This window comes from Gordionus sp. m RMFG-2023, chromosome 1 (genome assembly GCF_954871325.1).
Source record: "Gordionus sp. m RMFG-2023 chromosome 1, tfGorSpeb1-WG-v2, whole genome shotgun sequence".
Lineage (NCBI taxonomy): Eukaryota > Metazoa > Nematomorpha > Gordioida > Chordodea > Parachordodidae > Gordionus > Gordionus sp. m RMFG-2023.
Genome location: NC_088775.1, coordinates 10,914,642 through 10,937,277, shown reverse-complemented (window position 1 = coordinate 10,937,277; position 22,636 = coordinate 10,914,642). Strand labels below are relative to the sequence as shown.

Sequence of the window (22,636 nt, the reverse complement as noted above, 5' to 3'; positions counted from 1 at the left end):
AAAGTTTGCAGAGTACTGGGATAATTTATTCTACTGTGAATATATAAATTTTTATTAAATTATTTTTAGAATTGAGAGATTTACTGCTAAAAACAAAGTGTCCATATATCAAAGTCGACTGTAACGCCATTTTGAAATAGCGCTACTCCTATTGGCACTTTTAAATCCATTAAAGAACAAATCGTCAATCATGTTGTAAATAAATATATATCATTCATTCTTTTTTTTTATCGTGCAAACAATTTTTTTATTTCAGTATATAATCTTTTCATAAATAAATTAAATTACTTATTAAAATATTATTACATTATTATTAAGAGTGTGTTTACAACATATATTAGGTAAAATATATGCGAACTTAAAGCAAAGTGGAGTGTTGATGATATCTTGAGCGGGTAGACGGGATAAAATAAAGGCTAAAACAGGAAATTGTAGTTTATATTCATTATAATTTTTGAGGAGACCCTTGTTTTGAGTTACATGAGAAACTAAATCACTACATTTGTAGATCGGTGCAAATCTCAGGGCATAAAAGATTTTAGGTATATGAAAAATAATTTTTTTTAAAAAAAAGAATTGATTCGTGGAAAATAATCAAAGCTCAGGGATTTGCTTAAAAAAGTTTATATAACTTTTTTCCCCAAATCGGGATTCTAAGATGTGTCTTGTCGTTTAATAGTATTGAAAGCATTATTGCTATAAAGTTTTTAAAGCTGTCATCGAGAATGCTATTAGCGAGATGAGCGGAAATTTCATCGTCTCCGAGGAAGGTCAAACCCTAATGACGGATGGATCCCTAATGATTTCTTTTCAATAAATAATATTATATATATTTTTTAAAATATTTTTATAAACTATCTATATTATAAAAATATTGAATTCAACGGCTACAATATTGTTAATTTTTGTAAAACGTCCAAATACGAAAGATTTTAATTATATTAATGTTTGAAAAAGGTGAGAGTATTTTAATTCAGCTCTCATCAATTAATCTGCGAATTTATCCCCCATTTATTTCATCCAAAGAACTAACATTTTCTATAGGGTTATAAATTAAGCTTTATAATTGCTAAAATTCAGTAATTTATTATAAATTATTTATATTTTACCACAATAAATTGTATAAATAGCATATACCAAGCTGGTTATTCGCCATTTTAGAAATGATGAATCTGATATTATTGGCTTATAGAAAAAGGACCCACAGAATGTTCGAAATATTTTTAAAAAAATACTAAGAGTCTCTCTTCCCCTTGAGTAAAGTAGTTATTATTTTCTGTTTGTATCTCTGTTGCAGGTAATATAAAAACTTAGCTAGTTTTAAAATTAGGTTGAAATTTATTTCATCTTTATCATATATATATATATATGAATGTTTTATTTATATAAATAAATTTATTTAAAAAATAAAAAATCGCGCCACCTAGGTAGAAATAATTATATACATATAAATATTTATACGAATTTTTTATCGTATCTTATGTAACACTAACAAAATAAATAAAAAGGTTATTTATGAATGATTATTAAATTGGTGATATAATATTAACATTATCCCTATATATAATCATCTTGATATTAAGGTATAAATTTATTTTTAGACAACTATTGCTAAAATTAAATAAATGTACTTTAAATAAATATAAATATTTTAATATATAAAATCTGCTTTATTGAGATTTACACATAATTAAAGATATTTATTTAAGTGGTAATAAAATAATTATAATATTTTTTTAAATAATTTTACATTTTTTTATATTTTACAAAATATCGCCTCAGAATGGTAAAAAAAATAAACATTTATTATATTTAATGAACATATTGTATCAATATATATATGAAATAAAAATATTATATCACGACAACTGTTTTTTCAATATATAAGAAATTTAACCTAATTTTTTTTATTAACCTATACTTCTCCGGCTCGGTAGCATTGATCAAGCCCTGTAAAAACTTTTGATGACCACCCCATAAAATATATTGTTTTTTAGTTATATAGTCTTTATTTATTTTTTTTAACTTATTTTAATAGGGATTACATTTTATTTTCACATCAATATTGGAAATTTTATAAAATTATTCTCAAGTTGAACAAGTGTGCACCGACATTGAGCCGCGGCTATGGAATTTATCTCAACGAAAAAAAAATAGCTGAGTAAATTATAGTACTTACCAGTCTCGCCACCCATTTTTATCTTGGCTTCGTAAAATTGAAATTATTAGAAAGCAAATACTGATACCTTTGTTAGTGTTACAGTAATTATGAAAGTCTTATCAATCACTTTATATCATTTACCGGACTGACGACATTTATTAAAATACAATAGTTGAACCCAAATCAGCTGTTGGCATGCTAGTTTGGCTTCCTATAAATTTTTTTATTATGAATGAAAACTGATATTATATAATTTTTTTATTAAAAAAGTTTGCATTAAAATTTTAATTTAAAGTTGTTTACAATGCCAGATCAAAATGGCGCACCACCAGCTGATTTATATTGACATACATTTTGAATGTAACGTTCCAGTTTTTATTATATGTCATTGAGCCTTGCATCGGATCGATGAAATCCAACTTTATTCGAGTAAAAAAATTTAGCGACCGATCTTCCACCATTTTTTTTATCTCTTCAAAGATCGAAAATTTTATTTGTAAGTCCGGTCCAAATTATTTTTAATATTATCGAACTGCTGACAAAGTGAAATATTTTAACGAAAACGTAATCAAATTACTAAATGCTGACGGTTAATAGAAAAAATGTAGGTGTAATTCTTGAAAGTAATATTCATAAAACAGAGGCGTTGGATCCGACAAAATTATCGGGGGGAGGGGGGGGTTCAGGTTGGGAAACTATTAAAATTGGGGTTAGGTCCAAACAGGTCCATATTCGGTCAAGACTTGTATAAATAGAAATTATTCAACGAATAGCACAAGGTATTTTATTTTGTGAAAAATAAGTGTCAATAGCTATTTTTAACTATCAACCATGAGCATCATTAGCCTTTGCGAAAAAAATAAGAATTTTAAGGGGGCTCTTCAAATTTTTCAGGTAACTAGAGCCCTTGCCCCCCCCCCTCCCGAAGTGACATATCAAGTTTTGTAATCTCTTTTGTTGCAGTAAGTTTTAAAAATAGAAATTTTTTTAATAAAAAGATACAGCCTTAATTAAAACAAGGATTTTGCATGTTTTTATTTTAAAAAAAATCATTGCAAAACTTTAACCGCCTCATTTTATAAATATTACTTTATAGATATTTTAACCATTTTCTTGATTTTATTACCCTTTTTATTATTTTTTTTGTAATATTCATATTTATTACCTCCATACGTCTTAATCGTTTTTATTATTGGAGGATTTCCAAAGGATATATGTGTTATTAAACATCTGAATATATATTTCTAAAATCAAAGTCACGACCAAATGCTATGCTAACGCCAACCTCGATGGGTTATACTTGAAACCCTCTATTAGCCATCCTAGTATGGTGTCCCTCCCGATCTCATTGAGTTAGGAATAATATATTATATAAAAATCGATAAAGATAATTTGTTGTTTGACAATATAATACAATACTCTCATATGGATAAAGGCCTATCTCAATTCTTTATGCCTTTTCAAACAAGCTACCTTCGATAAATGATATACGGATACAATAGGAAAAAAAATCTTTAATCAATACTTCTAGGAGCAATGGAACTAAATCCCATTATACGTCCTGAAACGCACCCTTAGATCCCTGGTCATATAATAAAGCACAAAAATAACCATATAAAAACTTTTGCTAATTTCCGACTCATGTGCATCCCATACTTGGCATTGGCAAGTCCACAGATGGCTCTATATAAGCTAAATCGGTGGACCGCTAAACTTTCCAAAATCCTAAAACCATCGACGTTTCTCAGCCATAAACAATAGTTTAACGGATGACCATTGATAAATTCAGATTATCTAAGAAAATGAAGTCCCAACATAATAAATTTTTTAAAATTTATTTAGTTGTTCATTTCAGTTATAAGTTATGTTCGCAATAGTATAATTGTATATGTATATATATGTGTATATAATAGTATATAATCAATAATATAATTGAACATACATACATTTTGTGTTTTGGATAGGGGGGGGGCGAGGAAGGTAAAGTAATTATTTTACCAATTTATACGAATTGATATTAGTTATATAATATTTTAATAAATGGCTCACCGCTTTGTATAAATTTTTTTTGAAAAAAATTCATAAAAAAATAAATAAAATATATAATTTCACATCACATAATATAATCCTGCAGATTGTAAGAAACAGAAAGAGCGATGAAGGTCATAATTTTAAGGTAATTGTAAAATTTAACTTTAAAATATGTAGATGAATCAAAATTTGAGCTTTGAAAGGTATATATGTGTGCTAGTAAAAGTGAAAATCTAGTTTCCTATTTTTCAATAATGGTAAATTAACCACGCTTAAAATTAAAACTAGGTCCTATCCTATATTTTATATATTTTTGAAAAGGAAAGAGTGTTAGCATTTAAAACTCTTTTAAATATTAAGAACATGTAAAAACAAGACATAGATTCCGCAATAAATAATTACTTAAAGGGGTGCAAAAGCATAATAATTACAACAATGAAAGAGAAGAAAAAATAATAAAGTAGCAATGTGCGAAAATTGAAACGATAATAAAAAAATATATATATTTATAATCGATCAAAAAAACAAACAAACAAAAAAAATGTTCAATTATAAGTTATATATATTTTTATATAAACATAATCTGGTATTTATAAATTTGGTTTGTTTGTAAGAAGAATTATATCTTTCGATTAAATAGTACCTAATTCGCGCTATTTTGTTTTTTAAGGTACGCGAAAATAAATTTTTTATTATCTAATTTACGATATGCAATTAGTGTTGATATTAGACGTAACGGATGTTAGATTTGAAGCGCCTTTCCTTTCTTTCGGTTTCAGGTAATCATCAATGGCCAAATCAAATATGTTGGCTCGGTCTTCCTTCCGGTATTGAAGACATTTCCTGATAAATGCCTTTTATAATTATTACACGTGAAATGTAAGTATAAAAAGTATATTATATAGTTTAATTTTATTTCACTTTAAAAAAAATTAACTCAAAAAATTTCTTTTTTTTCATAATGTTTTTTTGAAAGCGGATTAATACTAAAAATGGACTCCTTAAGCATGCTAAATTGTAGGAGCTAGAGATGTTCTAGGATATAATAGTAAAAATGTTTAAAAAATACTTTAGCCTCGGCGCTAACCAATGGCTTATTAGGAAACTCAACTTCTTTGGCCTTTAAAATTGTTTTTTCCTGGAGAATTGTAGCTTGGGATTGATTGTGTCCAAAGGGCTTGTATTATTCATTTTTTAAAAAATTGCAAAGAAACAATATAATAAGTTATTTTAATAAATATCCAAAAAATTTAAGAATGCAAAAAAAATTTCCCCAATTACCTTTTTGCCATATAAACATTGATAAAATATAACGCCTACACTCCATACATCGACTTTGGAAGATATTTTGGGCGGAATTTTACCGATTTCGAAACATTCGGGAGGTAAATACCTGAATTTTATGATAAAGCAAAAAAAAAGTACTTAAGAATATATCATATAAAAATAATGTGTCCATTTAATACTTTGAACAATAGAAACGGATGATTAAAAATATATAATAATTCTCATAATATTTTCACGGCAGCATAATATAATTAATACCGATGTAATTATCTTTAAAAAAATTAATTCAAATAGGTTATAATCAAATATTTAAACATTAATAAAAGTTTTTAAAAAAATCATTTCAAAAATATGATGTGATTTTGAGACATTCATATCTAATTTTAAAATACTAATATTTAAATTGAATTTCCTAATTTTTTTTCAAATTGTCATATCAAATGCCATTATTTCCCCCAATAACATTTTTACCAATAAGTTCCAGCTCCTTGGGAAGTCAAATCCATTTCTAGCGATGTGTCGGGTCCTTCGTGGGTCATGATTTTGCTAAGTCCAAAATCGGTTATTTTTATTTCCCCACTAACGCTACCGCTTTGTAAAAGGATATTTCCTTGATTAAAAAAATGTTTTGGGGAAAATATTTTTGGTTATAATTATATGCAAAATGTTGATCGAAGGAAACCGCCCATTCAATTAACATTATAATATATAAGAAATTGTTGTCTCATATCAAATAATATATTCATTTTTTAAAAAAAATATAAGACTTTTCAAAGATAAAACTATCTAACTAGCTGGTAAATAGCCCGTAAATAAAACTAAAATATTATATCATATTAACAAGGTGCTAACAAACAAAATAAAATTTAATATGTACACCTAGTGATGCAAAAATAGTTCCATTTGAGCACATTTTTAAAAACGAATAACTCAGTATTTTATGCAGAAAAATATAGCCAAAATATTTTGATAGCACAAATATTAAGTTAGCCGTTTTTTAAAATAGGCTCAATTGGAGCGATTTTATCAGTATGTAATGTACACGCATGAATTAAATCATGTAACAGATTTTTTTCGTATTATTTAGATATAATTAATCATTTGTAAACTGGGAAAACAATAGTAAATTACTCATTAGTAAACTGGGAAAACAATAGTAAATTACTTTTAAAGAAGATTTAAAGCTAGATAATAAAATCTTTAAAAAAAACTGATACATTTATCTTGGTATCATTTTATGCTATCAATATATTTGATTTTTATTTTACCCGGTTTCAAGTCATAATGTATGATAGGGGGCTTGATCTCGTTCAGGTATTTGATGGCGCTTATGGCTTGCAATACTATGTTGCGGGCTTCCCTTTCGGATATGGATTTGTGCTGCTTGAGGTAAAAATCTAGGTCATTACCATCGCAATATTCTAATACTGTGCAAAAGCTGGTAAACCCATTTTTTATAAAAAAAAAATTCATTAAAACCAAGAAAAATAATTCCGATTTTTTGTAAGTTTTTTATAGGAGTGTATCGATACCACTAAAGGTCGATCCGATCCGATATTAAATTGATATTGGCTGATTACCGGTCTCGGATTTTGTATTCTGTAAAATTCATACATCTACTCATCTCATATACCTTTTAATAGTATAACAACTATAATTTAACTATACCATAACATAAGTCATTTAAATATATTAGTGTTGAGTAGATTTGATGGAAAATATTTCCATATTTTTTAATTTATTTGAAAATAAAATTATTTGACTTGCAAAAAATTGTTAAAATAACATATTTATATATTCTTATCTATTTTTACAAGTTAAATAATTTTATTTATAAAACGAATAAAAAATATGGAAATGCTTTGAACTAAATCTGCACAACACTGTATAATTAATATTCATGAATCTTAAAGTATATAAAATATTTTTATTCATAAATCACTTATAAATATAATATACATTAATCTATTTACATAACAGAGATATATTATAAAATTTGAAATATATTTTTTTATAAGACGCCCGCTAACTATAAATGCAGGGTTATGGAGATACAATTTTAACCTAACTCATACAACCAAAATTAAGAAAGCAAGAAATTTAAACAAAATTTTTTAAGTAAAGCCATAAACAAATTTGGCATTAAAATTAAACATAATTGACATTAAATAATAATAAAAAAATATATAATTAGCATATTATATTAGTTTTTACGAGTTATTGTCGATTTCGAAAACATCAAATAATTTGATAATTTTATCGTGATTGAGTCCTTTGTGTATATTGTATTCCCTTACCGCGTGCCTATTAATAAATATAAAAATAATATGAATTGTGTATCTTGGTTCATTATTTACAGTTATGAGTGTTAGAAAGCATTTTTTAAGCACTATTTTGTATTTTAAAATATTAGGCCATATTGTAAAGTAGTATATATGTAAAATATTTTGCAGTAAAGTAGCATAAATTCACATGTTATGCCACAAATATACTTTCTTAAATCCCTATTAAGCTGTAAAGATGGGGGCGGGGGGAATCAAAAGTTTTCTTAACATATAAATCCAGAAAAAATTTCGGAGTGGTTAAATGCTCAATACCCTCCTTCTAAATAACGCATATGAAATATTGTATAAACTTTATGTAATTGGCCTTTTTATCATCTTTCCAGTCTTTATTGAGTTGATGGATTTTGCAAGCTACGTAGCGCTGTTCAATAAGATCGTACCCCTATAAGTTTAAAATTCACCATATAATATTTATATACTAACAAATTCCTAACAATTAAAAAAGAGATAAATAAATTATTTCAAAATATGTGGAGTAAATTATAATGGGACTTGAGACTTTAACCGTCAATTTTTAACCTTAATAGCAATTACCTTGTGAACTTCACTAAATCCACCCTTGCCCAATAGATTTAGGAGAAGATATCTTTCATTTAATATCACGTTATCTTTGAATCTATTATATATATACATAATCATTAATAAAAGATTGTACAAAATATTAACAAGCTTTTAAGGTACATTACACCTGTTGTCATAATAAGTGGGGTGTTATATCTTTAATTATTTTTATAATTAGTATAAGGATTATTATTTAAAAAACAGGAATTGAATAATCGATTCGTTTTATGAGTGATGGGATTTTTCGTATCAAAAACAATTTATAAGAAAATGTCATAGCAATAAAAAAGAAATATTTTTGAATGATAATTTTTTGGGGGGAAATAATGTGTCACAGATGAGGCCGATCCAATATGACTGCTAAGTTGGCTTGCCGATAACCAATTGAATAACAGTTTATTTTTTATAGAATCGGATTGGCCCATGTTAAAGTATCGGTTGTCATCGATATTTTTTTTTAAAAAAAAATCTTGTCCAATAATATTTATGCTTTTTTTATTAATGACCTGCTCTGATCCTCGTGATCTATACGTTTGAGCTCTCGAACATGCAAATTGCGTTCTCTTTCCAATTTTTCCAGATCGATTTGTAGGTCGCTCTCCTCTTTTTTGAGTTGAAGCTGTCGAAGCTTCAAAATCTCTTCTTGAATATGATATTCCATAAGGGTGAGGCTACTCGAGGAATTGTAAAGTAAAAATATAGGCTTTAACTTAATTATTTTTTAAAAATTATGATTATAAACTAATGATACGTTCCGCGTGCAATGATTAAAACAATAAAAAACGCGTCGTATTTTAAGATATGGAATCCGCGCGAGACTCAGTTTCTCACAATTTTAAAATGCCAATTTTTTATTTAAAAAAAACTGATTTAATCGAAAATATATTCCAGCATGTATGGAATACTCACCCTAAATTCACAGTTAGAGGGAATTCGCGGGGAAGTATACAAAAGTGACGGCGGTGAAGAATATAAAAATACAACATATTTTGTTTATTTCACCGCAAATTCGCCGAACTGTGAATGCAATTTAATTTTTTGCATAATTTTTTTTAAAAAAATCTCTGATTAAATGGTAGGTACTCTCAATTACGATGGATTAAATTTTCGGTCAAATCAAGATTTTAGAATTTACAGTATATGAATTAAAATTGAGAGATTCCAAGTTACTGCGAATTCAATGGCAGCTGAAATTTATTAAAAAGGCATAGTGTTGATAAAAGGTTAGATTTGACCGACTAAGGGCAAACTCAATATTTTAGCCAGAAAAATATTGCCTGAGCCTCGAGATTTCCAAATCTTATCATCTATGAGAAAAATTTTCGGGCTTACGGAATATTTTTCTGGATAGAATATTGAAGTAGCCGTTTTTAAAAATCAACCCACTAGCCGTTTAACAACAATAAAATGGCATTATGATTAACAGATTTAATAAAGAAACGTTTCATTTTTTTTTCTGTTCATTATGGTAACTTTTGTTTTCATTCCCAAACTTATCCAACCAAAATCTCAGTATTTTTAAATCAAAGCCATGAACGTGGTATAAACAATAGCTAACTTGTTATTGTGATTATTAATATTGCTTGAGCCCAGATTACCACCCGTGCCAACGGAGGTGAAGGTAAATGGAAGATTATTATTAGAGCTTATAGGGGTCATGTTGCCGTTATTAACATTAGTTATGTTGTATAATTGTTGGTTGTTGTTGGAATGGGGTGACGTACCACTGTCCTCGGAGGACACGGCCGTGTAGGGTGGAGCCGGAAGACTGAGCATGGCGACGTTTTGGTTATTATTGGCGTTATTTCCTCCCGTGCCGCAATTACTGCCAAGGGCGTTATTGACGTTTGTGTTAGGGTGATTGGAAGAAGGGAGGTTGTTAGATGACGAGATGGCGGTGGGTTTTGAACGAGAGGCGGAGGTGGAAGAATTCGATTTACCGGATGGGGTTAGCCCTTCGACCAGTGTCTTTTTCTTGGTGAGCGCCTTTTTGAGGCGTTCCAGTTCCTCCTTCTCTTGACATATTTCGTTTTGGCGCCTTTTATGCGTTATTTTTTTTAACAATTATAATAATCAATAATTTGGGCTCAATGTTTTGTTGGCTCGCCACGGGAAAACAACTTGCTGGATTTTACGAGGAGGGGCCCCAAAATTCACGTGCGTTCTTATCAAGAGGGAGATAGACCAACGTGCTAAATGAATGATTGATTTGGGCTTGTTGTTAACCTTTTTTCTAAGTGGGGTTAGTTCTTTATTTTAAGACGATATAATTATAAATCCATGGCAAGTAAAACTAATTTTAAAATCTCGATAATTGTCATCAATAATTCATTTGGAAAAAATAAAATAATTTGGGAAAAAATGAATAATTTAAAAAATCAAAGCCAAAAATTCACATTCAAAAACAAACAAAAAACGAAATCCTGTTTTAATTTTCCCACCCTACCAAATATTAACCTAACCCCCAAACCAAACACCTTCAATTTTGAAAATTTACAAGACAAATATGAGGTAAAAAAACTAACTTTAATAACTCAGTAAAAGCATATCCATCAACCCAGTTCTCCACAAAATGGACGCCCTGTCTTTGAGTTACGAATTGGCCTAACCTAAATCGGTTTTGCATGCACTTTTGACGTGCTTCTTTCTTTTCGAAGCTACACTGTTTTATGTTTTAAGTACAGATTAGTTCTACTAATCCTGGCAATATTTAAGAATATTAAAAAATAAAGGAACAGACACATTAAAATAAGGGTAAAAATGTACATCCACTTTAAATTTTTTTTTTAAAATATATATTTGAAAAACTTTTTCGATGAGCAATTTTTTCTTAGTGTAAGTGCATTTATTCAAAATCTCCTTTTGCTTTTCTATTTGTTCCTTCAAAATCAAATTGGTTTTTGTCAGTTCGGCATTTATTTGAGCTAAATCTGTATTGGTCTTAGAAAATGTATATAATATATATATATTTAAGGCTAAGTCTTAAATTTGATTACTTTATATAAAAAATAATTTTTTTACTATCATCTAAAACTATATATCGAATAGTGCGAAGTATGTAAGTTTATTATTGTTTTTAAATAAGAGTTTTTAAGAAAAGGAATTCAAATACCTATTTTAAATCTAAAAATTTTAAGATTTTTGAAAAATGGTAACCAAGTTAAGACAATTAGGTCTTGGCATCAATAATAATGACAGTTCATTCGATATCATATTTGGAAAGGCTATACCAGAACTTTCTAGCGCAAAACATTAAAAGATAACAAGCCAAAAATCGAGGGTTGTTAAATATAATTTCCATAAAAAAAATTGGGTATTTTAAAATTTTTACACATTAAAATTTATATCGTCTGCTTAGAAGTTGCATTTATATTCGAAGATTTCCCATATTTTAAAGTCATAAGTGTGTGTATACATAGTATATTTAAAACTACTCCTTAAATAAATTTATAGATTTAATATGGCCTTGGGTTAAGATTCGAGAGTATTTTTAAAAAAATTAAGGGTTCATATTAATATAACTTGTAAAATAATTTAAAAACTTTTTCTAGTTCATCAATTGCAACGTTTTTTTCTAAAATCTCAGCTGAGTTTTGCGATTCTAGAGAACAAATCATTTCAATCGACAATTCAGTCTTCACATTATATTAGTAAACATATATATATAAATATATAACCAATATAAATGAATATATATACAAAGATAAGTCATCCCGATTTTTACCTGACAATTCTTAGTGAGATAAACAGATGCACTATGGGAAATGTTGGGGGCAGCAGTATTTAAGTAAGGATTGCTGGACCTTTGGTACATGTTATGATGGAGGCCGTGACTGTTTAAGCAGCTGTTGCTGCTATAACCGCATTTGTTAGTGTCTGCGTTATTTACGAGGCCCCCGCTGTCGATCGATTTAAAAGAATTCAGATTGGCATTAGCTTTAGCGTTGGAAGAATGGGAACTGTTGGAGTTCGTAAAGGGCGAAGCTAAATGCTGTAAGGGACTTTGAGAGGGGGGATTTAAGACGATGGGTTGAAAGTGTTGGGCATGGTGGGGAATGGAACTGAACTAGAATTTGATAAAAAAAATTTTAAAAAAGGTTTAAAACAAACCAAACGTATTTCATTGAAAAATTGTAAAATATCCGAATATAAACAACTGTTTAAAAAATTTTTTAAAAAAATTCACCGAAAAAGAGGTAACAACGTTATTGGTCATCAAGGTTTTGTGAGAATTGGCTAAGACGTTTTGTCTAGGACTATCATTAAGATTCTGAAAAAATAAATCAATATACGTTTCATAAATTAATTGGTGAATATAAAAAATAATGATAATTTTACATTGGGTGTTATCCTTTACATATGAATATATTTCCGGCCAAATCAAGTTTTTCAAATTTAAAAATTGTCCTTAATGATTTAAAATTAAGAGGTTCCGAATCTGCGCAAATTCTCTTTTACAATTCCAAAAAAAATATGCTTTCCTCTTTTATAATATATTATATTTATTACTCAAATAAAGAAACTATTGAACGGGGGAAAAAAATCCATATTATTGGGCCCGTCTTAAATTTGAATATTATAGAAATAATCAATATTTTCTATAAAAAATAAATTAGCTAAATTAAAGCTTCTTCTTTTTTAAACAGTGGTGCTTTAAAATTACCCTTTTCTCATGACTAGAGGCCGATATTAAATTATTCAACCCTATGATAGTTAGTCAAATTACCTTTTCTATGATTATAATAAAACTAAGGCTCCATAGTAAACGCGTTTTGTTCAAGTGTTGCGTTATTTAATGCAGCGTTATTATAAAAATAAAGCCAATAAATGGGTTTAATTTATAAAAATGAAGCGTTATGATGAAAATGCTATGATAATATTTGAAAAACATATGCGATGCGTTGATAAAAAATATGCGATTGATTATAAAATAATAGTGAATTCAATGAAAAGGTATATGATTTTCATAAATATCATATAAAATAATTATCTCTATTTTAGCTTTATCTTAAATATTATAATTTATAAATTATAATTATATAATTAAAAATAAAATTCTATAATTGAGTCCCCAAAAAGGAACCATAATTGTGTCTAAAAATTTCTATTTGAATTTTTTGTCGAATAAAAAGGAATTCTCTTGGTTCATTTGTGAAAAGTCGTATTTTATTAGCAAGATTTTTTAAAAACAAAAATGTTGAAGGCGAAAAATGCCCGTTAGTAGAAGTCACAACTGGAGTGAATAAAAAGTTTTTAAAATTTTTGTATTTGTTTATCTTTTTAATTTCAGCCTGTGTTATTAAATTGAAATGTATGTTTGAAGGGAATGATGAAACACACGTGTAGTCCCATATGAGTGATTTGCCGAGGGCCCAAGGTATGGTTGTCATACCATCAGGTCTTAAACCATCTACTTGAGATAAATTTGATGGTTCGAGATTGTTAGGAATGTGTGCAGCTGTTAAGCTTCTATTTATTATATGGTTTACAGCTGAGTGGCGTTGATAGATGAACAACTGAGAGTAACCATTGGTCTACGTCTAGGTTGCGATATAGTACAGCCTCATGCCTGCGTCAAATGCAAATCACCCGTTGATTCAAAGGGTAGACATGGCTTAAATTGCATTTTTAGTCAAGGGCGACATCAACGCCACTCAGCTGTAAACCATATAATAAATAGAAGCTTAACAGCTGCACACATTCTTTATCTTAAATTGGCTTTTAAAAATGAATCAGCTGTAATAACACTGCAATAAATAACGTAACGCTTGAAGGTACACGTTTACTATAATAGAGCGTAAATCTAAAATCTTTTTTTTTTATAAATTTATTGTTTTAAAACTTTCAGAAGTTCTAAAATTTTAATTGAAATTTTATAATTATATTTTGGACATGTTTTTATTTTTATATTTAAAAAAAGCTTATATAATTTTTTCTATAAAATTTCAAAAATTTGCGAGTATTTTTTTTTAAGATTTTCCGACTCCTTTCAAAAAAAATAGGAAGAAAATAAACTAAATCACAACTTGAAAAGAAAAAAAAATGTAATTAAAATTCATATTTCCCATTTTATTATCATCCATTAATGTCATATTTGTTATATATTTTTTTATTTGATCAAATTGCACATTGTTTACTTTTAATGCAATTTTTTTTAAATGTTCTTTTCAGCCAATTTTTATACACAAGAATCGTTTATACATCAGCAAAAATCTGGTATCAATAATCTTTGCTAAAAGGCATACTCAACTATACTTAATCTCATTTATAATTAGGAACCTAAATTAAAATCTAAGCCTTTAATTATTAATTAATATTTTAAAAATTTTTTGATAAAAATCTAAATATGCATCCATCAACATTTTTGGGTAAATAGTAGGTCAGAGACAGAATTTTTTTTTAAAGTATTAGAAGGCGGCAAATTTATGGGGTTTTTTTTATTCTTCCGCAAAAACTTTTTATGGGCCCTGGCTAATTTATTTTTATGAGCCATGCCAAGCAAAATCAACCCGATGTATACATTTCCAAAGGCCAGTTAAGACCGGCCTACGCTGGCCTCCAATTTAAAGACCATTTTATTTAAAATTTTCGGTTCTTATATTTGTAACCACATATAAACAGTGTAACGTCAAAAAATGAAGAAAGGGAACGCCATTCGTTACCTTCATCTAAAGGTAACAAGTAACGGTAACGCGTTTCTTTTTTTGAGTAACGGTAACGAAAAACGTTACTTTACTCGTTACTTTATATTTTCTTAAAAAATATCAATAAAAAGAAAAATATATTTTATTGTATTATAAAATTACTTTTATTTATTTTTTATTTTTTAATTCTTAATATTAATAATTTAAGCCGACTTTTAATTCATATCAACCACTTCCAAATTCCAACATTTTTTTTAAACTCTCGTTGTTAAATTATCAGTCGAAATTAATATTCAATCAAAATTCAAAGTAAATATAATGATATTATTAATTTATTTATAATTTATTTTAAAAGAATATTATGTCCATAGTACTTACTTCTTCATCTTCAGATGAAGAAGATTTAACCCTTCCCTGGCCCCAATTTGAATTATATTATAAACCAATTAAGAAGATTCCTGGTACAAAGTATACACTTTGTAAATGTAAATTATGTTCCAGCGCAAATATTTCAACGTCAATGTTAAGTAGCTCAAACTTGGAAAAACATTTGAAGGTAAAGAATGAATTAATATATAATTATTTTTTAACCATGTATTTATTTTAATGATAGTACACAATAAAATTTGAAATGTATAAATTTTATACAGATTATTATAATAAAAATTAAAAAATATATACACTAATACAAATGATTATATTATCAAAATATAAATAACTTTTATTGCAAATGCAAAACCTTTATAAAAAACATATAAATATTATGATTAAGAATTTATTATTATTAAGTTTTGCATATAAAAATTTTAATACTAAAAGAACATATTATAATTTAATCATATTGTAATTTATTATTTGAATTTAAAAAGTGAGAACTCTGAGATAGATTTGGTTATTTAACCTTTTTAAAGTTGAAAATGACCTTTCTTTAGTGCAGGTATTAATATGTAAGGTAATAAAATAAAAAAAACAATGTTTTGATATTAAGCAGGGAATCTAAAGTGTAATTCACATGGAAAAGTTCTGCAAATCATTTTATGTCTCAAAGAGTGCTCTATTCTGTCAAGATTTTCATATCAGAATTTGAAATTTTGTTTTAGAGAACTGAATCAAGATATTTTTCCTGATTCCTTTTTATATGATAATTCTGATCTGATAAAGATAAAAAATTGAAAAATTATCTTTGGCAATTATAATTTCAATTTTAATGTTTTCCAATAAGCTTAGTGAGAGATTAAAAAATGCAATTAAATTTTTAAAAGATTTATCTTCAATTGAAAAAGCTTAGTCATTTTTTAAAAAATACTCTGGAATTAATAATATTTAAATTAAAAAATTATAGACTATACATTCTTCAAGAATAAAAAAAATAAATAAAAATTTGAGCAATAAAAAAAAATTAAAACCAATCAACAAACACTCATTGAGATGCTAAATCCGTCTACGTCAAAGACAAAAATAGCACAATCAATTGTTGATGAATTAGTTTTTAATTTTGTAATTGCAGAATTAAAACCATTTTCAATTGTAGAAAGCACTGCTAAAAATGTGATATCTAGGCCTACTCTCATATTAAAAATTAACAAAGCATATGACACCATGACAAAGAAATTAGTGGATTTATTGTGTATCCCAAAAATTGTCTGTACAACTGTGGATTCTTGGTCAGCTTATCATCAGTATATAAAAATATAAATTATTCTATAAATTGATAATATTGTCTTTTTAAACAGTTCTTATTTAGGGATGATAGTACACTTGTTACACCCAGACACTCTTGAGAGGGTTTCAGCCTTAGCTTGTAGAAAGCTAAACCAAAAACATACATATGATTATCTAGCAAAAATAATCTTTGAAATTTTTACCATATATAAGATACAAAATAAAGTGACCAAATGCATTACCGATAATGCTCAAAAAGTAAAAAAAATTATATAATATATTTATTAAAAATTTATTAGAGTATATGAACAAGGAGAGGAATCGGATGATGAAATAGTTCCTCTGCCATTATTTGATCTATTTGAAGATCAATATTAATGATAGTAATGTATACTTACCTAAGCATCATTCCTGTTCAGCACACACTTTAAATCTAATTGCAAGTATTGACACTGAAAAGGCACTCAACAATGTGCATTATAAAACCATTTCAAAAATTACATTTTCTAAATGTAAGCTTTTGTGGAATAAACATGGGCAATCTTCTAACTGTGCTGCCATATTTAAGGAAAATATGGGAAGATATTTAATTAAACCAGTTATAACAAGATGGAATTCTTTCTATAACTCTGTAAAATTAATAAATAGTCTTATTAAGGTGAATTATCAAAAATTCGATGAATCTTGCGACAAATCTGGATTAAAAAAATTTTCAGATAACGACAAGTCGTTCATAGACGAATATTGTATGGTTAGTGTTAATTAAAATATGATATGTATATCTATGATTTTATAGGTTATGGAACCGATAGCTACGGCACTTACAATTTTAGAGAGTGAAGATAATATGCATTTGGGATATCTCACTCCCACTATAACCATATCAAAACTTAAAAAATTGGCTTTAAATAATTTTAAGTTTTGTAAGCCGCTTATTGATTCAATCCTGGAAGCCATAGATAAAAGGTATACAGTTCAAATATTGTTTATAATTTATATTTTGACTATCATATTTTCAATAGATTCAAACACATCTATGATGATGAATATATACTGTCGGCAATAATTCACCTATTATTTAAATTGGATTGGCCCTGGATAAAATTAGAGGTCAATAAAGGAAGAATGCTGGAACTTATTTCCAGTTTGAGAAAAGATATTGATAAAGAAAGAACAGGCTTGATTCCTTTATCCAATACACACTAGAATATTTTCAGATAAAGATAAATTTTTTTTTTGATGAGGAAATGAATGAAGATCTCTGTGAAAAAGATCTTTCAAGCTTTTTTCAAAGTAAAGATATTTCTTTAAATATTTTTAATAAATTCCCCGAATTGAAAATTTTGTTTATTAAATATAACACCACTCTCCCATCCTCTGCGCCAATTGAACGTGTGTTTAGCACGGCGAAAGCTGTGTTGAGTACTAAGCGTTCATGTTTATCTGATTAAAATTTTGAAAATCAATTGTTGTTAAAAATAAATAAAAAATTGTTACATAAAGATGTTATATTATAATATATTATTTTTGTATAATTTTATTCATATTATAATTATATATGAAAATTTTACTATAAAAAGTTCTAATAAAGTTCTAATCTTATACGTTCTTTTTTTGTATATTTATTATATATTGTCGGAAAAAAATAAATATTTTTTTGCATTATATGTATTTAATTTTTTTAAGTAACGAGTAGCCCGTTACTTTTTTGAAAAGTCGGTAACGCGCGTTTCTTTTGAAAAATGGTAACGAGTAACGGTAACGCGTTCCATTTTTCAGATGTAACGAGTAACTGTAACGCGTTTCTTTTTTGTAGTAACGTTTACAGCATTACATATAAATAAAGCATTATATTCCAATCATGATTTAAAAAATTTAGTTTTTACTTACTTTGAAATATTCGTTGATTTTTTTGGTGGATACAACGTCAACTTGTTGAACGCCCCTTTTAGCTATAATAATTTAATAGATTTAAAAATATACATTTAAGTATTCTAACTAAAAGCGTCCTCCAAACAGATAAATTTTAAAATAAGCGTTTAAATCAGAAATCTGCAGGTCTGGCTCACAAAATTCCTATATAATCTTAGAAATCCAGGTTACGCTAGTCCAATAAATATGTTTAAAAAGTGCTTATAATCCCAAGCAGAACTTGTAAATAATTTAACTCATAAAACTATCTAAAAAAATTTATATTCGATTAATGAAGGTCACGGTTCTGACCGAACCGGATCAAGGTCCTCACATAAATAACCGATTCAGTCCGGGATGCGATCCTCGAAAAAAAAACAGTCCGTAAATCGGCCCGGTCGAGTCCCGGTCCAAAACCTCTAAAACTGGACAGTTGACTTTAACTAATTTCAATTATATCTTAATCAATAATTTACTATATTTTCAATTTACTTATGAAACAACAATTTACAAAAACAATGGCAAAATTATTTAAAAAATAATGAAATTTAATCTGGGCACAAAGAAGTTTTTTTTGAAAAATAAATTCTAACTGGGTTTTGAAAATGGGAAAAACATTTTAAATACAGATCTTAGCCAGGTTTATAAAAATACAACTTCTACATGTCATTAAATGATAAACTTTTAAATTATTTATATACAAATATAAATACTTTCGTCTGCACTTTTGTTATCAACCCTGCGCTTTCTTTTTCTTTCTGAATTAGTATGAGATTGTTTGTCAGATTTATCCATGTTGGAGCACTTTTAGTAAAAATAAATTTGAAAATTTAATTTTAAATTAACTAATTATATTAATACCCCATCTAGAGGTTTGCATTGGGCGGGTTTTAGCCCAGGGGGCGAGCGGGTTAAAAAAATTTTAAAGAACGTGTGGGCGAGTTAAAATAATTAAAATTTTTATTTGTTAGTTATATTAGGCTGTGTCCAAAATATCAAAAAATTCGTTTCACAAACTCATGAAACTTTATCAAAAAAGAAAAAATAGGCATTTTTTTAAATATAAAAATAAAAACATGTCCAAAATGTAATTCGTGAAAATTTAACATACGATTTCATTAAAATTAAAAAAAAAAATTTGGACACTGCCTTAATCAAACATTTAAAAAAAATATGCTTTCTGAAATTTCAACATTTTCAATACCAAAGTACCGAAATTGTCACCTAATTTGCTATTTTTTCCTACTATATTATGATCATCAAAATATTTGCCCAGGATAATTTAACTGCCCTATTTTTTTAAATTATAGTTTAATTAATTTATGGTCGTTTTAAATTATATTTTTGTTTAAATGGGTATATGTAAAAAGGCATCTCCAAAATTAGTGAGGTCATTAACTCATATAAGAGAGTAAATCATGGGAGAAATATACCAAAGTAATTAGCCATTGGTCAATACATTTGGTATATACTAAGGAAATATAATTACCTGGGGATATATAAAGAACACTAATTCCATAAATGAGATTTTATGAAAAATAATTGTCAAAATTGGTTAGTATCTTCTTCAAAAATGCTGAGATTTATGTGAATAAAAGACAAGTCTCCATTTCAACCCATCAATGAAATTATATTCAATATGATATTCCATTTATAAGGCAAAAAAAACTCATTTTAAAATTTGTTTACATCATCTCTATAATATGTAAATTAAATAAATAAACAAGTAACACAATTAGCAATAAATCAAAATTTTATATAGATATTGGGACATAACAAAATGGGTTTATGAAAATATAAGCAGACACCTTCCATCTTAATTGCTTACAAAGTAACATTAATCCATATAGTAAAATAGTATGGGTTTGTGCAAATGCAAAAGGCCTAGGTAGTATTCTATGTATAAATAATATAACAATTACTGTTAATATCAATATATCATCTAAGTTCTGATAACATCCATTCTTATTAAGACATGAAACAAATCTTACCTTTTAGTAATAAGAATATATTTTCCATACTGCTATATCTGGGAACCTTGAAAGAATCATAATTTTTATTTTAAGTTATCATGCAGCATATCTCAATCATATTGAAAACATTTGAGGGTTACTCAAACAAAAGGTTATAAATCATCTAAAATCAAATGATTGTTTAAAGAATAAATTTGATTTAAAATGTGTGCCAGAATCTTATTAATTCAATGCCAAACAACATCACTGCTATAAAAGCTAAATCGCAGGGCAAAAATATTTATATTTTAGCATTGTAGGACAATAATTTTGAATAGAATTTATTTTAAATATATATTTTAATAATTCAAATCAGAGTTTAGATTTTTTGAAGCATAAAATCTTGAAAGATCACAAAATTTAATATTTTTATAAATAAATCAAGATTTTTTTAAAAATTTGTGATCTCATCATGGAAAATCTTTTATATATAATAATCTCAAAAAAATTGGAAGTGTCAATATAATTTGATCAAAAAATGGCACAAGCATTCTCATATATTTTTATTAATCTTTGAAGATTTTATATTTTGAAAACCATTTCAAACTCTATTTTAAATTTAATAATTTATATTAAATTTTGTTCATTATATATTTGGTATTTTATAATAATTTATTTTTGAAATATTTTAAATTTAAATTTTTTATAATCTAAATAATATGTGGCCAAATACAATGGAGCAGGGTAGTATATGTGTATCAAATTTCAAGATTATCAAATTAAGTAGAATAAAGTATATTTTAATAAAAGGGTAACTCTAAATTTTATATATATCTCCAAATACTGATTTCAAATAAATATTATATAAATGTTTATGATCATAATTAAAATATATAAATTCAAAATGTATAAAGGATGTGATAATTAAATATATATTATCATTTGATCTGAATAAAAAATAATTTAAAAGTTTACAACATCTCCTGGTTGTGCAGGCATAAATTCCTTGCCCATACTAGATTCTGTACTAGCTGTACTTTGATTAGAATCATTGGTGATAGTTGCATTTGACAAATGGTGAGAATAAATATTTGGACTTTGAGCTATAATATTTGCATTTAAAACGGGAGTAGGTATAGGTGATTTAATCAATAATGAAGAGGGAGGATTGTGAAAAGCGTTTGAATTATTGCTATTATTATTGATCTAAATATATTGTTTAAGTTTTTTTTATTAAAAAAATAAGAATTATTATGAATAATTTTGAGGTAATCGAGATATTAATATATATTTAAAATTTTAATCGTTTTTTTTGGTAATGAAATATATATAAATATATTACTATTACTTTAGCATTTCCTAAAAATCTTGCTTCCAATAGTTCTTGCTTACGAGGATCAATACTTTGGAAATCATTCATAATTTGAACAATCCTATTAAGTTACAATCAAAATATCTTAAAACTAATGTTATGATATTATACCTGGTACAACAATATGTATACTGAAGAAATATATTAAAATTCAGCTGAGACAAACCATGACAATTATGACTGAAATGAAAAATATATCAATTCATTTTAGAATAATATAATTGGAATTGAAATTCCCTAATTATTATAGGCCTTATATATATATTCTCATTAAAACAAACAGAACATGCAAAAATAAAAAACAATATTGTATTTATATTAATTCACTCTCATCGGATTATTAATATCTTAATGCAATTAGTTTAGAAGAAATGTTACGTATAATGACTTGTCATTATCTAATGTAGGCAAATCGCGCAGCTACCCCTCTATAAGAATTTCTAAAAAAAACAAAAGCAATCGCCTTAGACCCCCTCTATATTTATTAATGATGATAGCATTTTTATATCTCCTTACACTCCCTCTCCCTTTGTATTGTTAATAAGCCCTATCTGGTCGATCTTAAAATCGGCCTAATTAAAATTATAACCTTAATAATATTGTGTGCCTGATAATTTTGCTCATAAGTAGCAGAAAGATTTGTGCTTCTACTTGAAAATCCTGTGGCCTACACTATATTATTTTGGAATAGGGCCGTTTTAAAAAATTTA

The 22,636-nt window shown here is 27.0% G+C and overlaps 1 protein-coding gene across 1 annotated transcript; it reads right to left on the bottom strand.

The window, feature by feature from the left end:
* Positions 1–4,070: 4,070 nt before the first annotated feature.
* Positions 4,071–22,100, bottom strand: LOC135922483 (serine/threonine-protein kinase tousled-like 2). Its single transcript, XM_065456850.1, has 20 exons — positions 22,038–22,100; positions 21,903–21,987; positions 21,530–21,760; positions 19,316–19,406; positions 18,582–18,643; positions 12,572–12,655; positions 12,110–12,451; positions 11,928–12,020; positions 11,194–11,325; positions 10,911–11,047; positions 9,944–10,423; positions 8,892–9,056; positions 8,359–8,440; positions 8,115–8,206; positions 7,694–7,783; positions 6,748–6,917; positions 5,951–6,089; positions 5,474–5,585; positions 5,262–5,369; positions 4,071–5,046 (listed from the first exon to the last, which is right to left on the bottom strand). The coding sequence occupies exons 2-20, from the start codon at positions 21,972–21,974 to the stop codon at positions 4,894–4,896; spliced, it is 2,835 nt and encodes a 944-aa protein (XP_065312922.1). The 5' UTR covers positions 21,975–21,987; positions 22,038–22,100; the 3' UTR covers positions 4,071–4,893.
* Positions 22,101–22,636: the final 536 nt, after the last annotated feature.